Source organism: Hemicordylus capensis, chromosome 12, assembly GCF_027244095.1.
Source record: "Hemicordylus capensis ecotype Gifberg chromosome 12, rHemCap1.1.pri, whole genome shotgun sequence".
NCBI classification, from domain to species: Eukaryota; Metazoa; Chordata; class Lepidosauria; order Squamata; family Cordylidae; genus Hemicordylus; species Hemicordylus capensis.
The window spans coordinates 20,786,578-20,810,022 of NC_069668.1; the positions used below are offsets into that span (position 1 = coordinate 20,786,578).

General features: G+C 50.0%; 1 protein-coding gene across 1 annotated transcript in view; it reads right to left on the reverse strand.

Annotated features, from left to right (window-relative positions):
• The window catches only part of MYBBP1A (MYB binding protein 1a), a 56,301-nt gene extending 33,748 nt beyond the window's left edge, over positions 1 to 22,553 (reverse strand). The window contains 19 exon segments of the mRNA XM_053274949.1: positions 310 to 467; positions 2,306 to 2,470; positions 3,859 to 4,041; positions 4,572 to 4,661; positions 6,203 to 6,357; positions 6,453 to 6,561; positions 8,142 to 8,250; positions 9,274 to 9,480; positions 11,054 to 11,179; positions 12,256 to 12,372; positions 13,053 to 13,342; positions 14,326 to 14,443; positions 15,128 to 15,295; positions 15,925 to 16,115; positions 17,402 to 17,509; positions 19,193 to 19,267; positions 19,553 to 19,636; positions 20,681 to 20,779; positions 22,145 to 22,553. Coding sequence (XP_053130924.1) covers positions 310 to 467; positions 2,306 to 2,470; positions 3,859 to 4,041; positions 4,572 to 4,661; positions 6,203 to 6,357; positions 6,453 to 6,561; positions 8,142 to 8,250; positions 9,274 to 9,480; positions 11,054 to 11,179; positions 12,256 to 12,372; positions 13,053 to 13,342; positions 14,326 to 14,443; positions 15,128 to 15,295; positions 15,925 to 16,115; positions 17,402 to 17,509; positions 19,193 to 19,267; positions 19,553 to 19,636; positions 20,681 to 20,779; positions 22,145 to 22,291 — 2,699 coding nt within the window. The 5' untranslated portion in view covers positions 22,292 to 22,553.
• Between the last annotated feature and the right edge of the window lie 892 nt (positions 22,554 to 23,445).

Genomic DNA, 23,445 nt, shown 5'->3' on the forward strand with positions numbered 1-23,445 from the left:
ACAGGCGGAAAACAGCCCCTTCTGAAACGGGAGAGCTGCCACCAGTCAGTGTTGACCACACTGAGCGAGACGGACCACAGGTCTGACTCAGAAGGCAGCGTCCTGCGTGGTGGCTAAGGGAAGGGCTCCGGTTGAAAAAATGAGGATAGACAGTAGGGTAGGGAAAGGCTATTTCCTGAGAAACCCCTGCCAGTCAGGGTGGACAATACTTGGCAAGGCTGACCAAGGGTCTGACTCTGCCGGCAGCATCACACGCCCAAGCCTGTACGCAAAGTCACCCCAAGCAAAGCACACTCTCTTGAAACTCACGTGAAGATATCCGCCGTCTTCTGGAGATAATCCTGCTCCTGCTTATCCGACTCCGAACTCATACTCCGTTCAATCACTGAGAGCAGCGGGTTGATGAAGTCAAAGACCAAGGGGTTCTCTGGCTGCTTCGCCAAGAACACTTCAACTAGATCCAGAACCTGGAGATACAAAAGGCAGGCTTGCTCACGGGGAGCTGCCATCTACGGAGTCAGACCCTGGGTCCATCTCAGGCAGTAGCATCCGCTCTGACTGGCAGCAGCTCTCTCCAAGGTTTCAGGCAGGACTCTTCCCAGCCCTACCAGGAGATGCTGCCAGGGGTTGAACCCGGGACCATCTCCGTGCAGGCAAGCAGTCGTCCTATCTCAAAATCTTGCAGCGCTCACGTGTAGTCTCCCATCCAAATGCAAACCAAGGCAGGCCCTGCTTAGCAAAAGGAAACGATCCGTGCTCGCTTCCCCAAGCCCAGCTCTCCTCCCTAAACTGGAGCGGGTCCTGGCTTTGGGTTCACAACAGGCGCCCCCGTAATGACAGATCTCCATCCAGGTTGCGCTCAGGAATTCTCGCAGCCTGATTCTTGAAAGTCCTTTTCCTGTCGCTTTTGTCAAGCAGCCAGAGACCTTTCCCCTTCCACACCAAGAACAGCCAGTAGGTCTGATTTCTTTTCAGCCAGCGACCTAATGTTTAAATTTATATTTAAATATTTAAATTGTTTAAATTATTTAAATATTTAAATTATTTAAATATTTAAATCTCCTTCTCCCCAGCACGGAAGGAGCCTCCTCAAATTTACTGCATATGCTTATACTGCCACCTGCAGGCCACTATTAAAATGACCCTCCAGCCGTCTCTTGAAGTCCAGCTAAAGAAAAGTACACCATCAAATCGATGTTGACTCCTGGCGCCCGCAGAGCCCTGTGGTTTTCTTTTGGTAGAATACAGGAGGGGTTGACCATTGCCACCTCCCACACAGTATGAGATGATGCCTTTCAGCATCTTCCTAGATTGCTGCTGCCCGATATAGGCGAGCGGGGATTCGAACCGGCAGCCTTCTGTTTGTTAGTCAAGCATTTCCCTGCTGCGCCACTTAAGGTGGCTGAAGGAGAGCGGGTCTCGTGGTAGCCAGCAGGGCTTGTCCCCTTAGCTAAGCAGGGTCTGCCCTGGTTGCATATCAGTGGGAGACTAGAACTGTGAGCGCTGTAAGATCTTCCCTTCAGGGGATGTAGCCGCTCTGGGAAAAGCAGAAGGTTCCAAGTTCCCTCCCTGGCAGCATCTCCAAGATTGGGCTGCGAGAGAGACTCCTGCCTGCAACCTTGGAGAAGCCGCTGCCAGTCTGTGAAGACAATACTGACCAACGGCCTGACTCAGTATATGGCAGCTTCCTATGTTCCTACTGTATGTAAGTCTGAAGTCTGGCCTGTATAGCAGACAGGCCCAAGGCGAGGAGAGCTAGTCTTGTGGCAGCAAGCATGAATCGCCCCCTTTGCTAGGCAGGGCCTGCCCTGGTTTGCATTTGGATGGGTGACAGCATGCGAGGGCTGTAAGATATTTCCCTTCGGGGATGGGGCTAGAGCATCCAAGAGCATCTGCTTTGCATGCAGAAGGTCCCAGGTTTGATCCCTGGTGGCATTTCCAGATAGTGCTGGGAGAGACTCCTGCCTGAAACCTTGGAGAGCTGCTGCCAGCCAGTGTAGACAACCCTGAGCTAGACGGATCAAGGGTCTAATCTACGGTGGCTTCCTTATGAGTCAGATGCTCTACCCAAGAGAGAATATCTTACAGTGCTGACATGCCGCCACCCATCCAAACGCAAACCAGGGCAGACCCTGCTTAGCAAAGGGGCCAGTCCCGGCTCGTGACCTCCAGAGCGGCTCTACGGCCCCGATTCTTTACCCAACCCCCCTGCATGTATTGCTTAAGAGCTCCCAACCGGCCTTCTTACGATAGCGATGCTTTCAACCCGATGGGTTCATCTTCTTGGGAGATCCTGGCTGCCCACCTTGATTTTGAATTCCCTCCGCAGGATTTTCTCCTTCCGCATCTTCTCCCGCTCGTCCTTCTTGGCCTGGAGCCGCTTCTGCTGCTCGGCAAAGAGAGCCGACAGGTTCTCGTCCAGGGACAGCATGGTGTCGTCGTCAACGTCCTCGTCGCTGTCGTCTCCGCCCTGTTGTTGTTGGGAAAGGAGACACGGGTTCAGAAACCTAAAACACTACGATCCAGTCCAGGGAGCATTACGAGCCAGAATTAGTCCCCAACTGGGCCAGTTGTTGTGTGGGGTGGAACTGGACATTCTGGCACAAAACGTGTTCATGCCGTATTTACCCAAATCGAAGACGATTCTGGATTTAAGATGGCCCCCTTAAAAAGTAGAGGTTAACACACAGGCAAGAGCTGCCTTTACTCAAAAGGAAGAGGACTCTGAATTTGAGGCAACCTCCCAATTTCTAATATTAAAAAAACCTAGGGGAAACTTTACAGAGAGCGGGACATACGAAGCTGCCATATACCGAGTCTGTCTAGCTTGGTATTGTCTACCCAGACTGGCAGCGGCTTCTCCCAGGTTGCAGGCAGGAGTCTCTCTCAGCCCTATCTTGGAGATGCTGCCAGGGAAGGAACTGGGAACCTAGATTCTCTCCCCAGAACGACCCCATCCCCTAAGAGGGAATATCTTCCAGTGCTCACACATGGAGTCCCCCATCCAAATGCAAACCAGGGTGGACCCTGCTTAGCAAAGAGGACAATTGTAGTCTTACTGAAAATAATGGGGCATGTTTGTGTGTCCTATTCATTTCAATGGGAGCCCTCATGAGTAATTAGGGAGGAGAGCTGGTCTTGTGGTAGGAAGCATGAATGGCCCCCTTTGCTAAGCAGGGTCCACCCTGGTTTGCATTTGGATGGGAGACTACATGTGTAAGCACTGTAAGAGATTCCCTTCAGGGGATGGGGCCACTCTGGGAAGAGCACCTGCCTGCTTGCATGCAGAAGGTCCCAAGTTCCCTCCCTGGCAGCATCCCCAAGATTCTCCAAGGGCTGAGAGAGATTCCTGCCTGTCACCTTGGAGAAGCTGCTGCCAGCCTGGGTAGACAATACTGAGCTAGATGGATCAAGGGTTTGACTTGGTAGAAAGGAGTTTCTTTTGTTCCTAATGTAGTTTGGATGTAAGCCGGGGACTGCAGTAGCCTGTCTCATAATTGTAACATTTAGATAAGAGTTTGTGTATATGTATGTATGTGTTCTCTGTGTGTGTGTGTGTGTGTGAGAGAGAGAGAAAGAGAGAGAGAGAGAGACACACACACACAATCACTATGAAGAACCAGAGCTGAAGGTTTATGAGAGAACGGGTACACTGGTTTTAAAAAGGCGGTGGGGCCCCCGTTCTAAGCAACCGTGTTGCGAACCAGGGAAAGAGACAAATCTTTAAAATCACGCATTCTGGCTGCAGAATTCCGCATGCAAAACCAGAGTTCTCTTGTCGCAGAATACAGAGCTCCTTATTTTACATACGCAAGATCAACGCATTTCCACACAGCCTCTGCCTTTCCCAACATGTACCAGAGCATTCCCGGCCTGCAAGACGTTCCTCAGCATGGCACGGAAGAGTTCGTCCGTCTCTTCGCCGGCATCCTCGTCTTCGCCATCCGACTCCGGATCCTCCATTTCCTCATCGTCACTTTCCTCGTCTTCTTCAGAGCTGTCCTCATTAGAGGAGTTCTCTTCACAGCCATCATCTTTCTTCTGTCAAGAAAGAGTGGGGAGGGAATCCAGTTTACCGCGAGTGATTTTTCATGGTCGTTTTTCCATTCCGGTTCCATGATACAAGGTCAGAGACAGAAGTGAGGAGCAGAAAGGTAGAGGGGTTAATCACCATGGGGTTTGAACTGAATTAGGACTCAAACCGGTTCAGGGAGGATTTCCCAGTGAACTGAATCCCCGTCACAAGACACCGTAACCTAAACTAAGACCAATTTGCAAGATTCAAAAGTTCAACAGAAAGGGGGAAAGCATCATTTAACTGATACTGTTTTGATTGTTTTTAACATTGTTTTAGAACATTGTTTTAAAAAATTTAAATTGTTTTAAATTTCTTGTTTTTTGTTTTTAACTAATGTTTTAATGTTGTTTTTATCTGTTGTAAACCGCCCAGAGACGTAAGTTTTGGACAGTATAAAAATATGTAGATAGATAGATAGATAAATAAATAAATAAATAAATAAAATTAATGGCTTGCTTAGGCTTGGAGCAATCCAAAACTCAAGAGGCCTCACCTTGGCTTTCGGCAAAGATGTCTTCTTTTGAGTTTCTTCCGTTACAACAATGGCGCTTTCTTCATCCTGGTCTTGCTGTGGGTCAAGAACCTTGGAGAGAAATAGGGAAATGGTTGCAGGAGATCAGTTTGGAATTCAAATCTGGATTGCAGGAACCATTTGAGAAGAGGTATTCCTCTTCCTCCTCTGCAGAGGAGAGAATGCCTCTTCCAAGATAATACATATGTACTTTGCAGATGTGATCTCCTTTATTGTACAGGAGCAAATGCTGCTTCCAGCGCTGCACCTACTGCAGCATATACATCTACCATCTTAGAAGAGGCTTTCCTTCTCCCACACAAGAGGGAATGCCAAACACTGCAGCATGAACAACTTAGAAGAGGCCTTCCTCCTTCTCTATTGGACAGAAGGGAATGAGAGGCCTTCCTCCTTCTCTATTGGACAGAAGGGAATGACTCTTCCAAAACAGTACATATGTTGCAGCAGGTAGAAAACCTGCTCTGCCTCTTGTGCAAGAGGAATACCTCTTCTAAGAGTCAACATATGTATGTTGCAGCCAGTGTCATCTTAAAAGAAGTGTTCATCCTTTTCTATCACACAGGAAGGAATTCCCCTTCCAAGATGTCGCCTACTGCAGCATACACATCTACCATCTTAGATGAGACCTTCTTCCTTCTCGCCCATGCAGTAGGGAATACCTCTTCTAAGAGAGTACTTGCTGCAGCATATAAACTTATACCATCTTAGTAGAGGCATTCCTTCTCTTTTATTGTACATGAGGGATACCTTCTCTACAATGCCACCTGCTGCCACACACACACACGTACGTATCATCTTAAAAGAGCATTTCTCTTTCTCATTGCACAGGAGGGAATGCCTCTTCCAAGATGGCACCTACTACAGCTTACACATCTACCATCTTAGATTAGACCTTCTTTCTTCACTCCCATAGTTTAAGGAACTAAAACATAAACAGCAGAATATATATTCCTTCCTCTTTATTGTACATGAGGGAATACCTCTTCGTGGATGATACCTGCCACAACACACACGTATCATCTTAAAAGGCATTTCTTTTTCTCCATTGAACAGGAAGGAATGCCTCTTCCAAGATGGCACCTACTGCTGCATACACATCTACCATCTAGCAACTTTTTAAAAGGTGCCGAAAACACATTTTTTTTCACCCAGGCTTTTAATTAGATTTATAGTTTTAATATTTTTAATATTGGGTTTTAAATGTTTTCAATGTTTTCAATGATTTTAATTGTAAACCACCCAGAGACACAAGTTTTGGGCAGTATATAAATATTTTAAACAAATAAAATAAATAAATCTTAGATTAGACCTTCTTCCTTCTCTCCCAAATAGGGAATGCCGCTTCTAAGACGGCACCTGCTACAACATACACATCTTAGAAGAGGTATTCCCCTTTTATTGCACCTGAGGGAATGCCTCTTCTCAGACAACACCTACTGCAACACACACATACCATCTTAAAAGAGGCATTTCTCCTTCTCCATTGCACAGAAGGAAATGCCTCTTCCAAGATGGCACCTACTGCAGCACACACATCTACCTCCCTGGAAGAGGCCTCCCTCCTCCTCTCCCGCACAGGGCAGAATACTCACATCCAGGATGAGCTGCAGAGCCCCCTTGGTCATGTGCCGACACACGAGCCCAAACACGCTTCAACAAACGCGGCGTATCAGCCCGCTGGACTGAGCAAGAAGGGAGAGGAGGACCTCTACAATCACATCAACCCAGTCCGGCTCTTCTTCGCCACCTGCCCAGAAGAGAACAGCTCCGTCAGATGAGAGTCGTCAACCTGCAACGCTGCAAGCAGCACAGGAAGTCGACTCAGGGTGATGACACACTTACCAGCCGCCTTCTTCTTCTTCTTCTTCTTCTTCTTCATGGGTTTCTCGCCAAAGGCCCTGTGGGTGCAGCTCTGGAGGTCGCTCAGGAGATTTACGCACTCTGCTGGTGACTGAAGGTGTGCAAAGCAAGAAAGGAGGAAACACACCAGGAGAGGGGGTCAAATATCTCAGCGCCACCAAACAGCTCCTAAAGAACACGGCTTGGGCGCTCAGATTTATCGCTCAGATTTATGCATGCATGCAGGGAATTCTCTACCACCCCAGACCTGCGTCTCTGGGTGAATTACAATAAATACAGCATAGGAAGCTGCCTTCGACCGAGTAGGACCCTTGGTCCTTCTTGCTCAGTATGGTCTACAAGGGTAATGCATTTTCCTGGTGTGGCAAAAGGGTTGCCACCTCCTGGGGCCAATTTGTGCACTGCAGCCAGATGAGAATTTGCCGTATGATGAAAAAGGCAGGCAAAGCATTTTCCTGGTGTGGCAAAAGAGTGCCCTCCTGTGGCCACCTTGTGCACTGCAGCGAGCTGAGGTTGGCTATATGTATGGCATTTAAATGACAGAGGGCAAAGCATTTCCCAGGTGTGGCAAAAGAGTGCCCTCTTGTGGGCACTTTCTGCACTGCAGCAATCTGAAGCTAGGCTATATAAATGACAGAGGGCAAGCCATTTTCCAGGTGTGGCAAAAGAGTGCCCTCCTGTGGCCACCTTGTGCACTGCAGCGAGCTGAGGCTAGGCTACATAAATGACAGAGGGCAATGCATTTTCCAGGTGTGGCAAAAGAGTGCCCTCTTGTGATCACTTTGTGCACTACAGCAAGCTGAGGCTAGGCTACATAAATGACAGAGGGCAATGCATTTTCCAGGTGTGGCAAAAGAGTGCCCTCTTGTGATCACTTTGTGCACTACAGCAAGCTGAGGCTAGGCTACATAAATGACAGAGGGCAATGCATTTTCCAGGTGTGGCAAAAGAGTGCCCTCTTGTGATCACTTTGTGCACTACAGCAAGCTGAGGCTAGGCTACATAAATGACAGAGGGCAATGCATTTTCCAGGTGTGGCAAAAGAGTGCCCTCTTGTGATCACTTTGTGCACTACAGCAAGCTGAGGCTAGGCTACATAAATGACAGAGGGCAATGCATTTTCCAGGTGTGGCAAAAGAGTGCCCTCTTGTGATCACTTTGTGCACTACAGCAAGCTGAGGCTAGGCTACATAAATGACAGAGGGCAATGCATTTTCCAGGTGTGGCAAAAGAGTGCCCTCTTGTGACCACTTTCTGCACTGCAGTGAGCTGAGGCTAGGCTATATAGATCCCTTTCCCTTCTCCCAAGGATGCGGGGAACCAATAGGGAAATGGAAGGTACAAGGCAATATCTATTAGGGATGTGTACGAAATTTGACTGAATTGGATTCAATTTCAAATTCGGCTGAATTCGAATCGAATTTGGTTGGATTCGCCTGAATTCGATTCAAATTCAGCTGAATTCGAATAGATCCGAATGAATCTCCACTCTATTCACTGGTTCCAAATCAAATCGATTCGAATTTGATTAAAATCGAGTCCGGTTGAATTTCGTGCACATCCCTAATATCTACTGATCCTTTCCAACTCTCAATGTTCCTGAAGGCATTCTGGTCACCACTCCACCCAAAACCACCCCCCAGAGGGACTTTCAAGCATGCCGGAGAGTACCTTGAAGAGGTGGATCCCAACCAAGAGCAGAAGGTGCTGGAAGGCAGAGGTCTTGAGGGCGTCGCTTTTCTGCTCTTTCTTCCGCAGATCTTCCACCGTCTGCAGCATTCTGCGATGGGGGGAAAGAAAGACAGGACAGCATGTAGAGGGCGAGACACACCCCAAAACGGACAGCGTCACCAAATGGCTGCTGAAATATTTCTAAAGGATAAACATAACCATGTATATCACTCTGGGGTCCGCAGAAGAAGAGTGGGATATAAATGGAAACATAAAATTAATAAAGCATTCTCTCCACTGGCGCCACAAAAGGGGAGAACTTCTATGATCAACAGGGCTGAGAATGAAGCTCCATTTTTAGTGAAACTCTCCGCGTCGAATCGAACTCTACCCAAATCAAAGACGACTCTGAATTTAAGACGAGCCCCTTAAAAAGTAGAGGTTAAATGCAGGTTATGCCTGCATTTGCTCGGAGGGAACAGCTTCTGAATTTAAGACGACCTCCTGATTTCTAATATCAGAAAACTTGGGGGGACGGGGGGAACCAATCTTGGATTTAGGTAAATACAGTATTAGCTCATTACAGTAGCTGACTTCCTGTGAAACAAGCAACAGACAACTTCACGCAAGAAGCTGCTTCTTACCGAGTCAGACCTTTGATCTGCCGGGCTCAGTGCTGTCAACATTGGCTGGCAGCAGCGCCTCCAGGGTTTCCCACTGGGCTCTTTCCCCCAGCCCTACCTGGAGAGGCCCAAGATTGAATCTGGGGCCTTCTGCAAGCAAAGCAGATGGCCTTCTACTGTGCTGCGGTCCCTAAACAGATGGCCTTCTGTGCTGCGGTCCCTAAACAGAGTCAGACCTTCGGTCCATCTAGCCCAGTACTGCCGACACTGACAGGCCGCAGCTCTCCAAGGTTTCAGGCTCAGGGGTCTTTCCCAGCCCTACCTGGAGATGCTGCCAGGGATTGAACCTGGGACCTTCTGCATGCCAAGCAGATGCTCTACCTATGGCCCAGCTAGGCTCCTTCTTCATTTGGCCCCCATTCAGAGGATGAACCTCTGCAAAGGTCTCCAGCCTTCCTGGAAGGGCCGTCGTTTCTTTACGTGGCCGGCGCCCTGCCGGCGGAACTTACTCTTCCCACGCGGCTTGTTCCTCTTTACTGAAGGGTACGGCCAACTTGACGTGTTTCCGGTGCGAGAGGAGGGCGTTGGCGTACTGGACGAGGGCAAAGATCCAGGGGTGCCCGTCGGCAGTCAAGCCGTGGAGGTGTTTCTTCCGCCGTTCTTCGGCTTCCGCCGATTCCCCCAAGGCAGGCATCGAGTTTAAGGCCTGGAGCAAACTGTGCCAGGGAGCAGGGGAAAGAAAAACAGTGTAATGGCTGGACCGGGCGTAACATTTCACGGCCGCTGGTTCAGGGCAGGAACGGGGCTCGTATACCTGTGTGTTTTTGACAGGTTTGGGAACTGAAGGACTCAGCCGTCTCCTGAGTCGGAACTTTGGTTCAACTAGCTCAAGATTGTCCGCTCTGACTGGCAGCAGCGCTCTGGGGTCAGGGGGAAGTCTCTCCCGGCTAGGAGATGCCAGGAATTGACCCTGGAGGGCTTCCGCATGTCGGTCAGATGCTGTGCTACTGGGCTGGGCATGCTTCTGATGAACACAGGAACCTAGTCAAGACTATTGGTCAACCTAGCTCAGGGCTGTCTGCTCTGACTGGCAGCAGCTCGAGTGGCGTCTTTCCTGGCTCGGAGACGCCAGCGAGCAAACCCGAGCGCTTCCACATCGAACAGACAACAAGCCATTCCACATAGAATCACGCAAGAAGCGGCCTCTTATTGAGTCAGAGCTTTGATCCGCCTAGCTGGCAGCTGTCAACACTGGCTGGCAGCAGCACTCCAGGGTTCCCAAAAGGGGTCTTTCTCAGTCCTACCTGAGGATGCCAACGAGAGCATCCAAGACTTCTGTATGCAAAGCAGATGCTCTTCCACTGAGCTGTGGCTGCTAAATAGTCTGCCTTCAACTGAGTCAGGCCCTTGGTCCACCTAGCTCAGGACTGTCTAGCCCCTGACTGGCAGCAGCAAAGGGTTTCAGGCCAGGGTCTTCTCAGCCCTAACTGCAGCTGCTGCCAGAGACGGAACCCGAAGCTGCCTGCATGCAAAACACAGACTCTACCACAGATGCTTCTGATGAACCTATGAAGCTGCAATCCCAAGACAGCCCCTTGGTCCATCTAGCTCAGCCCTGACTACTCTGGCTGGCAGCAGCTCTCCAGAGTTTCATTCAGGGGTCTTTCCCACCCCGACCTGAAGATGCTGCCAGGAATTGAGCAGGAGACCTTCAGAATGCTCTACCAATGAGAGACTCACCCATCTCCAAATATCTAGGTATCTTGCTTTAAAAAAGGAGGAGGATGTTTTAAATTGTATTTATTATATTTGTACACTACCTCAAGCTTCTGTCTCTGAGCGGCTTACAATAACACAAAACAAATCAAAGCAGACATAAATACCTTAGAACGATACCTTAAATACCTTAAAAAGCCTGGGTGAAAAAAATGTGTCTTTAGCGACTTTCAGAAAGCTGCCAGAGATAGGGAGGCTTTCATTTCAGTAAGGAGCACATTCCAGAGTCTCGGGACAGTACGGAGCACATTCCAGAGTCTCAGGGCAGTAAGGAGCACATTCCAGAGTCTCGGGGCAGTAAGGAGCACATTCCAGAGTCTCGGGGCAGCAACAGAGAAGGCCTGTCCCCACGCAGCCACCAGACGAGCTGGTAGCAACTGCAGATGAACCGCTCCGGTTTGTCCCAGGGTTTTCATTCGCCGAGGCCCATGCACTCAGCCTGTGAACTCTACGTGCCCCCACACAGTAAGCCCATTAGGATCACTTACTCCGAAGCCCGGCAAGACCCCATACCTGAAAAATGAATTTGCGGTCACGATGCGAGTCGGCTCGTTCAAAGGCACCGACGGGAGCGCTTCCGTCTCGGATATCTCAGAGGTCGGTTTCTTTGTCTCAAAAAAAGCGTGAAAGAAGCAAAACCTGGAAGAACCAGAGAGCAACTTCGTCACACCAGTGGTGCACAGACAGCAGCATTCACAAGAGACGGGCACTGTTTTCTTTAAGGTGTGTGCATGCGCGCGCACACATGAAATGTCAGCCCCACGTGCAGCTGTTTCTGGCAGGCGCACGGCCGCCGCCGCCACCCAACTGCCACCAAGGTCCCGATTTCTCCTCTCCCCGGCCGGGCCACCGTCTCGGTGGGAGAGTCCAAAGCACTGTTCCCACTAAGGCGCGCGTCTGCGTGCCTCCTGCCAAGCCTCTTGCACAGTGAACCCTAACTGCCGCTCACTCCCTCTGTGGCTGCTGCTTCTGCCGCGGACTTCCCCCATCGCCTCTTCCCACCCACCCCTTCCATGGGGTGGGGGTAGGAAAAGAAGCAACTGGGAGCAAGTCCAAGCAAGGAGCAACACCAGACCGGATGCAGTCTGAGGCAACGGTGGAAGTGTGGGGTGCGGGAGAAACAGCAGCCAAAGGAGTCCAAACTCACTGCCACTGCATCTTTCTGAATCTTGCTTGACCTTTTCAATCCTCTCAAAAGAACCCCAAAAGGCTGGGAGGTAGGAGACAGTTCCGCGATTAAATTACTTATGATGATATTATAATTGCTGCTGTGGTGCTGTGGAAAAGATACACAATCTCGGCGGGCGGGTGGGGGCCTGCATGCCAAATCTGGAATGAAAGTGGATTTTCCGTTTCCACACACACACACACACCCCGGACAGAAATTAATATATACTTTTGAAAGTGGACTTCTTGGTTGAATATTAGCTGAACTAGTTCATTTTTTAAAAAGACGTGCTTTTAAAACATCATAACAACACACACTACCCCCATTCTGTGCCCTCCCCTGCAATACTTAAAATAAAAAAACAACATATTTACTTTCCAGAACTTTCCTAGCAGTATAATCTATGCAGCATGATTTTGCCCAATCAACAAGGGGCCTCATGAAACAAATAAATCAGGCCACTTTTTGAACGTAGTTGAAAAGTGGTATATTTTCATATTCAAAGTGCACATTGAATCTCCTGCACAATAACAGTATTTATTATTACCTGGCAATGTCAGTCACAAACTCTTCTTCCCTCTTGATCTGCGGGTTTTCAGCTATCCCCACCAGACGGGCCACAATCCATTTCCGCAGCCGCATCACGCTGTGTTCAAGCTTTGTGCTGGACCGAGAGAAAGAAATCCGTGTCTGAAGCATGTCTCATTCAAGAAAGAAAAAAGCTTTGCACCATTCGGCCACAAGAACCAGCAGCATGGCCTTTTGTGGGGTGGCACCACAGGTCTGGGGAACTCTCTCCCTGGGAAGATATAGCAGGCTATCCTGTTCTAAGTCAAACCAGGGCCTCCACCGAAGCAGGGAGCTGGGAGGGGCATAGGCCTCAGACAGGAGAAGGGTGTCAGGATCAGGATTCCCTGTAACAGGGGTCCCCAGATGTTGTAAGGATTCCAAGTAGATTTAAAACCAGCAGCCGGTCCCAAGTATCTGCTGGGGCAACGTCCATTCTGTGCCTTTTTGTGTCCAGCTCTCTTGATTGCCTGCATGGAGCTATCCAAGGTGCTGACCATTGTTCCCTATAACAGTGATTCCCAGCAGGAGATTACTGGGAATCTCTGTTATAGGGAACACTGGTCAGCACCTTGGATAGCTGCATGCAGGCAATCAAGAGAGCTGGACACAAAAGGCAAGAAATGGATGTTGCTCCAGCAGATACTTGGGGGGGATGGACTGCTGGTTTTAAGTCTACTGCTCAGGTAGAGTGGACTGGCCCACTCCTTTCCTGGGGAAGACGCCACTGGTTTACAGCAGGGCTTAACCAATCCCAGGCGCCAGGGACTAACTCACCAGCCAGTTTTCTTCTCAGTTTGCTGCTGCCGCTTGGTGGCAAAGTCCACGCAGGCATCCAGGTCCGGGCTGAGGAACATTTCCTTGAGCCAGGCGATGTATTTCAGCAGCGCGGCCGGCCGCAAGTGGCACACCACTTTCCAAAAGGTGGGCACCACCGGATAACCTTGGTTGGTCAGGGTGGAGAAGCCAACCATCACGGCCAGCTGCTTCTCGGGGTCGTCACAGCCCTCCAGGAACGAGCCAACGTAGGCCTCCATCTCGCGGGCGAACTTGAACCGAGCGGGCAGCTGAAAGAGACGGGGAAGAGCTCAGGGTGGGACCTAAGGGAGAGGGCTGACAGCTGACACAGAGCAACAGGAGGAGGTAAACAGCTCAGTGGTAAAGCATCTGCTTTGCATGCAAAAGATCCCAGGTTCAATCCGTGACTTCTCGAGGCCCTGTCTGAAATCCTGAAGAGCTGCTGCCTGCCTGGGCCAGTCTCAGATGGACCAAGTTTTGGACTCAGCAGAAGGCATCTTCCTATGCTCCTAAGCAGGGCAGTTGCAGCATATGCAGTGAAACCTTTGCCTCTACTGACTAGGTAGGAGCCAGATCCATCTGGGTGAGCAGAAGCAAAGGGTATTCTTCCCACGTCCCTTTAGTACTTAATTTTGTACTTCACTTGGCTCCATTTAGTTCTTTTCATGCATTATGTGAGAAGGCCCCCAAGGTCAAATCTTTGCTATGTCCAGATAGGACTGGGAAAGACTCCTTCTGAAACCCTAGGAAGATGCTGCCGGTTAGAGTTGACACTCCTAAGCTAGCTGGAGCAAAGGTCTGACTCTGAAGGCTGCCAAGAAGGACCACTGTCTGAATTTGCAGACCAGGGAGGAAAATATATGCTTCAATATACTGAAGGGTTTTAGCAGAGGCCCTCAGTGCAGTCTGAAAGCCCCCAAGACATTTCCAGTTAAAGAATCATGGGAAGCACAGCGGGGAAATGTCTCTCTTGCCGCTGAGGGCTGTTACCAGTCTGGCGAAAGTCTCTCCTGCCTTTGAGAGCTCCTGCCAATCAGAGTAGACAACTGCAGACTGAACGGAGCGAGTCTATAATAGGGCAGCTTCAACGCAGGACACATGCTTGGCAATGCATATGGCCGCACGTTAAATTCCTGAGTGGACTATAAAATCACAGGATGCTGCCTTCTGCCAAGTCAGACCGATCCCCAGAGTCGGGACTCCGCCCCGATCCCTTCTGTGTACAAACCCCACCAGCACTGCCCCTGCCTACCTGAGTCGACACCACGTGAGTCCCATACTGGCGCATTACCTCCCCGCGGAGAACCACCTTGAGCTGGCGAAGAGACAGGAGCGGAAGAGCGCTTCCTAGCAGCCGGTAACACATGTAGCTAAGGGAGGACGAGAAGAAAATGAACAACATGCCGATGGAATACCGATTATCCTCATTTGCCAGTGCGGAAAGGGGCTTTGTTTCAACCCGGAGTCACTCACAGGGTGCTGACTCGGACATTTGTTTCCCAGCTCAGGTCTGCAGAGCTTTGGCACGCCAGCTGTTGTTGGACTACAACTCCCATCCTCCCCAGCCACAGTGGCCAATCGTCAGAGTTGATGGGAGTTGTTGGCCAACATTTGAGGAGGGCCAGAGCTCTGGAGCTTCTTAATTAACGGTGAATTGTTTGAGAGAGAGTTGTGACCAAGGAGTTACCACCACCACAAAGAGTAAAGGTGCCCTCACACACACACCTATGAAGCCCTTTCTAGATACTTAAGATAGGGAATCCCCCTGCTTTGCTTGTAAAGGGGAATCCTTACCAAATTCCCCTTTATAAGCAGAACACTTGAACCGAATCATACCAATTCAACAGGACAAACAGAACCACCACCGCTTCTAAAGAACCAGTTTGCAGACCAGCCTGTTCAAATTCGTTTCGAATTCGAACCGAACCGCCTCTGCCGGTTCCGTGAACACCCTTAATAGCAACATGAAGTCTTATATCTTCCCTCTTGAATAAAGCCACACAAACCAACGAGGGTTTCCACGTTAGGCTAAAACGGCAAGTCTCCTGTCTCACCTGCAGGGCCCGACGTGATCCTTCAGCAGCCCGTTTTCGACAGCTTCCTTCCAGAAGAGTTCAAAGGCTCCTTCACTCAAGGCGACCTTCAACAGGTCCAGCGCAACGGTTGGTAGAGTTCGATCCTTCTTCTCAGACTTCGCCACCATTTTCAAAACCTCAACGAGCCTGGAGGGGGAAAAGTAAAACAGAGGACGACGCTGAAATGACGACAACAATGACAAATAGGCAGGATGAAGAGCTGGTCTTGTGGTAGTGAGCATGAATTGTCCCCTTTTGCTAAGCAGGGTCTGCCTTGGTTTGCATTTGGATGGGAGACTACATGTGAGCACTGGAAGATATTCCCCTTAGAGCAGGGATGGGGAACCTTGGCCCTCCAGCTGTTTTTGAACTACAACTCCCATCATCCCCAGCCACATGAACTACAACTCCCACCATCCCCAGCCACAATTGTGGCTGGGGATAATGGGAGTTGTAGTTTAAAAACAGCTGGAGGGCCAAGGTTCCCCATCCCTGCCTTGGAGGATGGAGCCGCTCTGGGAAGAGCATCTAGGTTCCAAGTTCCCTCCCTGGCAGCAGATAGGGCTGAGAAAGACTCCTGCCTGCAAAGTTGGAGAAGCTGCTGCCGGTCTGGGTTGACAATACTGAGCTAGATGGACCAAGGGTCTGACTCAGTATATGGCAGCTTCCTATTTAAGTTCCCTCCCTGACAGTATCTCCAAGGTAGGACTGAGAGAGAGGCACGTAGCAGGCAGTATAAAAATAGGATAAATAAAATAAAATTTTAAAAAACCAACCTGGGAATGTTTTCTGCTGTGACAACAGTGGAGGTACCCAAGAGTTTCTTCAATTTTTTGGGCCAGAGGACTCCGGGGAACTTCTGGATGCCAACCAGCAAGAGGTAGAGCTGTCCTGGGGTGCTTAAGGCGGAAGTGAGATCATCCTCCAGGACACTATAAAGGACTTCCTCAAAGACGGCTTCTGGGATCTTGATTTAAACACAACCATATTCATAGCATATCTGTACATCGGTTCTAAGCATTAGCGAGCAAAGCACCCCGAACCCGTACTGCGGGACAAACAAAATCTGACAACTGCGAGTTTGATTGATGAATTTGTATCCATTAGCAAATATCTGACATAAAATCCATCTGATTGTCCTGAGGTTTTGTAGGACAGGGCCGATTCATCTCCGCCTAAAACCTAAGCAGTGTTCCCTGTAACAGGGATTTCCAGATGTTGTTGACTACAGCTCCCAGAATCCCCAGCTGCAATGGCTTTTGGCCCGAGGAATTCTGGGAATTGTAGTCAACAACATCTGGAAATCCCTGTGACAGGGAACACCGAACCGAAGTAAAAGACACACACAAGAGCACATGTGCATCCAACTCAATCTTATCCGAGTTACAGGGACAATATCTCTGCTCAGTCTGAGTTCTACTATATCTATAATTATAGACAACATAGACATATCTTTGGTTTTCAACCCCTCTCCAACGCCTCCGTCCTCTCCCCCTATCCAAAACTCTCTCTCCAACATCTTTTTTATTAATAATTTTTCCATATTCCAGATTTAGAAAGGTTGCATTTCAAAAATTTCCAATACAACACATACACGATTGTAAATAAACAATAACAATAACACATACACACAAATTCAAGACAAAACACATTTTCTGAACAATCATGACTGTCAATTTCCTACACGGGAGCACTGTAAGAGATTCCCCTTAGGGGATGGGGCCGCTCTGGGAAGAGCATCTGCCTGCTTGCATGCAGAAGGCTCCAAGTTCCCTCCCTGGCAGCATCTCCAAGATAGGGCTGAGAGAGACTCCTGCCTGCAACCTCGGAGAAGCCACTGCCAGTCTGTGTAGACAATCCTGAGCTAGATAGACCAGTGGTCTGACTCAGTATATGACAGCTTCCTATGTCCACATAACCGTAAGGTAAGAAAACATTGCCACTTTCATAAGGCCAACCTACCATAAACATTAAAATCCATCTCAAATTTTACCTTCCAAAAATTTAAAAAGTGGACTCCGCTGAGTACAGCAAGATGATCTTATCTACCTCCCTTGTTTTCATTCTTACATATTCTGTAAATTTCATCATTTGGACCACCTCCCAAACCTTTTCCCGCCCCTCAGTACTGCCAAAATCATTCACACCGACCAGAGCCCCTTCTGTATTAAGCCGCCAGGCGAAGAGCCGAAAAGCAACCGAGCCCAAAATTCAGACTCTCGAACGGCTGCCCGCTTTCCCGTGGCTTCCTACCTCAGAGACGATGTCGGCCAACGTCTTCCTGGGCAGGTCTTTGAGGTGAGCGTGGTGCTCCGAAAGTCTCTGAAGGAGCTGGACGCCCCCAAGTAGCGCCTTTGAATCCTAAGATTCAAAGATGGGAGGAAGTACAAGTTGAGAACATAAAAACAAACAGCAAAGATCACAAAGTTAGCAAAACATCTGTAGGAGCAAAGCAACAAGACCCGAGTTCAAATCCCCCGTTCAGCCTCAGAACTCACTGGGCGACCCCCTGGGCCAATCACTTCTCTCTCAACCTACCTTATAGGGTTGTTGTGAGGACAAACACACACCCCTGTATCGTTATTAACTTTAAAGAATCCTCTCATCCGGGTTTGTTCTCTGGATTTGACCAATGATCGTAATAAACTGAACAGAACACAAGAACTACTATCAACATTTATTGATGTTAGCAGGGGGGATGTCAAGTTGTGCCTTTGAGTCGGTGTCGACTCCTGGCGCCCACAGAGCCCTGTGGTTGTCTTTGGTAGAATCCAGGAGGGGTTGACCATGGCCGCCACCTCCCGCACAGTCTTTGAGATGAGGCCTTTCAGCACTTTCCTTATATCACTGCTGCATGATATAGGAGTTTCCCATAGTCTAGGAAACATACCAGCGGGGATTCGAACCCACAACCTCTTACTGCCCAAGTGGAAATTGGCAGGGATGTTCTCCAAAAGGTGACTCCATGGAGAGTACACAGCCATCTAGTTCAGGGATTCTCAACGTTGGGTCTCCAGATGTTATTGGATTTCAATTCCCATAATCCCCAACCAAAGGCCACTGGGGCTGGGGATTATGGGAGTTGAAGTCCAATAACCACTGGGGACCCAATGTTGAGAATCCCTGATCTAGTTCACGGAGACCCTGTTTCCTCTGTGCAAAAATGGCTGCAAGACAACCCTGATGACTTGTGGGTAGGGGAAAAGACGGGGCAATCACACACAGAAAGCGGTCAGCAGGTCAGCGCTCTTTGGAAGGGGTGGATGCTGTTGGAGATGAACTTCCAGTGCATCGGCCTTTTGCACCAACTGTCCTAATGACCACTAGGGGCATTGGGAGTAGAGACAGTGAGTCAGGGTCTCCCTCTCGGGCCCTGCTCTCTGACCCCTGAACGGACTCTGCAGCACTTCCTGGGCTGAGTCACAATCCTTCCTTTCCTCCTAGAGAGCAGATGGAAACCTCTCTCTCTCTCTCTCCTTACCTATCCACTATGTAGTCCTTTAGATTAGAGATAGGTCTTTCCTATCCAAGTGTATTTAACCAATAAATATTTAGTGTTTAGTCACACAAGGATCTCCATGTGTTTTCTCTAAACAGCTGCAATATCCGAACCCTCCTCCGCTACCTACTCTGTAACTGGAGTGTGTGCTCATTCCTCAGTGCTCTGCTGTTTTACCTGTTGTGGGTAAAAATCAACAACCTCTAACAGATGCTGCCAAAAATCACGATGAGCACTCTCTAATTTTTTTCATCAGTGTGCGGAATGAGTTTTGTCCTGGGCAGCAGTATCAAGGCAGTGTGTGCACATGTGCATTCAAAGTAGGGCCTCCCTGATTCACCCTGAGCGGGATCGGAAAGGAACTGAATGGACATCAGAAAATGTGTGCGTGCGCGCACATGCGCACGCCTGAGAGGAAACAGAGCAGGGTACCGATGGCCGACATTTGGCAGGAGCATTTGGCACCAGCCGAAGTGTCTGAATACTCCACAGAGGCAACCCCAGGCAAAACGTTTTGAAATCATCTAGCCGGGAAGCGGCCGTACCGTTGCGAGGCGTCCAGATTGGAATAGAGCCAGCACGCCAAAGAAGTTTCCAAAGAGAGTGTTCCTGAAGAGTTTCTGAAAGGGAAGGAAACCAATGGGGTGAAGACCTCCAGGGACCAACGGCCAGGGGCGAAGCCCGCCTCGGAGGAACTGAAATCTGAACAGGGACTGCAGCCTTTCTCCCAAGAACGGGGGTTCAATCTCCGGCAGCAACTCTGGGGAAAGACCCCTTCTGGAAACACGGGAGAGCCACTGCCAGTCAGTGTTGACAATACTGAGCTAGACGGACCAGTGGTCTGACTCAGCGGGAAGCAGCTCCCTCCCGTTTATCGCAACGGTGGGCGCCCAGCACCAACTCACCTTCTTCACCCTGCCAAGGTTGTGTTTTTCTTTGATCTGCTCCAGGACCGTGAAGAGTGAGATCTCCTCAAAAACTTGCAACAGCTGGGGAAGAAGAAAAGAGGGGGCTTAAGGAGATCAAACCGGAAGCGAACGGATCACTGCTAATAGTACGAATAGTGGTTAGAGTGCTGGACTAGGACCGGGGAGACCCGAGTTCAAATCCCCATTCAGCCATAATACTAGCTGGGTGACTCTGGGCCAGTCACTTCTCTCTCAGCCTAGCCTACTTCACAGGGTTGTTGTGAAAGAGAAACTCAAGTATGTAGTACACCGCTCTGGGCTCCATGGAGGAAGAGCGGGATATAAATGTAAAAATAAAAATAATAATAATAATGAAAATGAAAATAATAATAATAATGATGATGAAAGGCTGTGGCAGAAAAAGACCCAAATCATCCCAGTGGTCATTGGCGCCCTGGGTGCAGTTCCAAAAGACCTTGAAGAGCACCTCAACACCATTGGGGCCACAGAAATCACCATCAGCCAATTACAAAAGGCAGCTTTACTGGGAACAGCCTTTATTCTGCGACGATATCTATAACCATTGACAATAAAATTCTGGCATCCCAGGTCCTTGGGAAGGACTCGATGTCTGGATAAAACAAACCAGTCAATAACACCTGTCTGACTGTGTAAACAAGAGATAATAATAATAATATACACTCTTCAACCAAAGTTCTCCAAGCCATCCACACAGAACAAATACAAAAATACATGAAGATGGTCCTCTGTCCCCAAAAGGCGCACAATCTAAAAAGAAACATAAGGAAGAGACCAGCAACAGCCACTGGAGGGATGCTGTGCTGGGGCTGGATAGGGCCAGTTGCTCTCCCCCTGCTAAATGCAAGAGAATTGCCACTTTAAAGGGCGTCTCTTTGCTCAGTTAGCAGGGGTCCCAAGCAGTCCTTGATTTTAAAAAAATGTGTTATGTTATCGAAGCTGATGTTTTTAGGATGCCATGGGCCACTTTGGCTATCCTTTGAGGGAAAAGCGGGAGAAAAGTGTCTTCAAAAACAATCTGTACAACAACCCTGTAAGGTAGGTCACTTGGTATTTAATGTTGCCCCCGGGGTGGGAAACACTCACCTGAGCCAGTGCCAAACTGAATCCCGGACGAGCTGCTTCGCGCGTCGCCGCCAATCCATCAATCAGGCGTTTTAGTGTGTATTTCAACAGCTCATCGTCCTACAACAAATCATTAGGACATTCACGGCCCAGAGAAGAAATACAAGGACAGAAACAATCCACGGGTGCAAAGAATCACCCTTCAGTCAGACATATTCAAGTAGGAGCGTAGGAAGTGGCCATCTACTGAGTCCGACCCTGGGTCCACCTAGCTCAGGATTGTCTACCCAGGCTGGCAGCAGCTTCTCCAAGGTTCCAGGCAGAAGTCTCTCTCAGCTATACCCGGAGATGTCAGGGATCGAACCTGGGAGCCAGATGCTCGACCACTGAGCTACGGCCACATCCAACAAGCATACGCGAGAGAGAATGGGAAACGCCTCTGCAAAACACGACACTTTCCACCTGCATGTACCAGTTTATTTTTAAAGCCCTCGAATTATTTTTTTTAAAAACCCTCCCCTTTTTAAAACAATCTTCTTTGGGTCCCTTTTTATTGATGTGCAAACAGGTTCGACGTCCCATGTGTTTGACGTCGGACCAGTTCGGTTCAACTGTTCGGGGTTGAACCGAACCAACCCCTGTTCAGTCTGACCCCGGACCGAACCCCACCCCCAACCCTCTGCATAGGGGTAAGTTAAAAAATATAAGTTGAAAATTTATATTTTTAATTTGAAATTTAAATTTAAAAAAAAAAAAACCACGAAACCCCCGGACTGAACCAAACCGGGGTGGGTGGGTTCCGAGGGGGTGCCGGACCGCTTTGCCCAGTTAGCAGAGGTTAACGTCGGTGATCAAAATCGGTTTCTTTTAACAACATGAATGTTATGAAACAAATGTCCTTTCCCCAGAAACAAGCAGAAACCTTATAGCCAAACAGAAAAACAAAACTTTAAAAATACAGCCTAGGAAGCTGCCTTATACTGAGCTCAGGCTCTTGGCCCGTCCAGTTCAGTACTGCCCACACTGATCGGCAGCAACTTCCCAGGGTTTCAGGCAGGGATCTTTCCCAGTTCAACCCGGTGATGCAGATCGTGGGCCCCATTGGAGTGCAAAACCAGCGCTGCTGCCTTCTGAGCCTGCCCCTTGGCCCCGTTAAATGAGTGCCGTCTAACAGTGTTCTCCGTAACAGGGGCGCACAGATGCCGTAGACTACAACTCCCATCACCCCCCAGCTGCAACAGCCTTTGGTTGAGGATGATGGGTGTTGTCGTCAGCAACCCCTGGGAATCCCTGTTGCAGGAAACACGGCTGCCTACACTGACTGGCAGCAACTCTCCCAGTGGCGGGGGGGGGGTTCGGGTCTTCCCCAGCCCAATCTGGAGATGCTGCCACTTACTGAGTCAGATCCGTGGCCCGTCGGACTGGCAGCAGCAGCTCTCCCAGGGCTGGAACCCGGGGCCTTTTGTGCCTAGACAGCGCTCTCACCTGCTGGCTCTCCCGCAGGTAGCCCAGGAGCTCCTCGGTGGCCCGCAGGCGGGTGTCCTGCTCCGGCTTGGCGATGTCCCAGAAGAAGTCCAGGAAGCGCCGGTCCTGGCGCGGGGTCCCCCCGGGGCTCCCGACGTCCGCGGCCATCCTGCAAGCAGGCGCAGCAGCCGGGCTGGGGGCGCACGTGGGGACTGGGAGCGGGCGCCGGAGTCACTCCGGAGCGGCCGCGCCACGTGCAGTCCTCTCCTTCCGGGGCAAAGGAGCGAGGAGGCGGCGTGGACAGACTTGGGCCGTCCTCCTCCTCTTCTGCAAACTGGCGAGCCCCTCGCCTGCCCCACGTGGAGACTCCCGTCGCTGCGGGCCGGGATGCAAACCATGCGGCCTGGCTCGCTTCTTCCTCGTGAGTAAGCGGGCGGGCCTCGGGGCTTCCTCCTCCCCCTGGAAAGCCTGCAGCCGCGCCGCAAGCGAAGGCAGCGGGGAACAGGAAGGCGGGCAGCGGCTGCCTGCCTCCTGCCGAGTCGGGCCCTGCCTCCGTCTGGCGGCCTGCACTGGCTGGCAGCAGCTCTCCGTGGCTTCAGGCAGGCAGGGGTCTTTCCCAGCTCTGCCTGGGAGATGCTGCCAGCCAGGGACTGAACCTGACCCTTCCTGCATCTAACTCAGCCTTGTCGGCACTGGCTGGCAGCAGCTCCGTGGTTTCAGGCAGGGCGGGTCTTTCCCATCCCTCCTGGGAGATGCTGCCAGCCAGGGACTGATCCTGACCCTTCCTCCCATCTAGCTCAGTCTAGTACTGGCTGGCAGCAGCTCTCCGTGGCTTCAGGCAGGCAGGGGTCTTTCCCAGCTCTGCCTGGAAGATGCTGCCAGCCAAGGACTGAACCTGACCCTTCCTGCATGTAACTCAGTCTTGTCTGCACTGGCCGGCAGCAGCTTTCCAGGGTTTCTAGCCAGGGTCTTTCCCAGCCCTACCAGGAGATGCTGCCATCTGAACCAGGGACCTTCCAGATGCTCTCCCTCTGAGCTATGGCCCCATCGATACTGCCACACAGATCTTGGCAGTTTTTCTTGGATAGTCGAGTCCCCTTTGTGCTAAACGGGACTTAGAGAAGTTTGCAAAGGACTAGAATCGAAGGCTGCCAGCTTGGCTTAGGAAAGAGATTCAGTTGCAGGGCACAGCTGGTCATGGTTACTCAGAAGCAAGCCCCCAATCTGTCCAATTCTTCTTCTCAACATTATTATTACTTATTAGGTTTTGTTTGCATCAGTCACTAGCCAAGCAAAAACTGGCCAAAAAAAAAAGTGCTGCA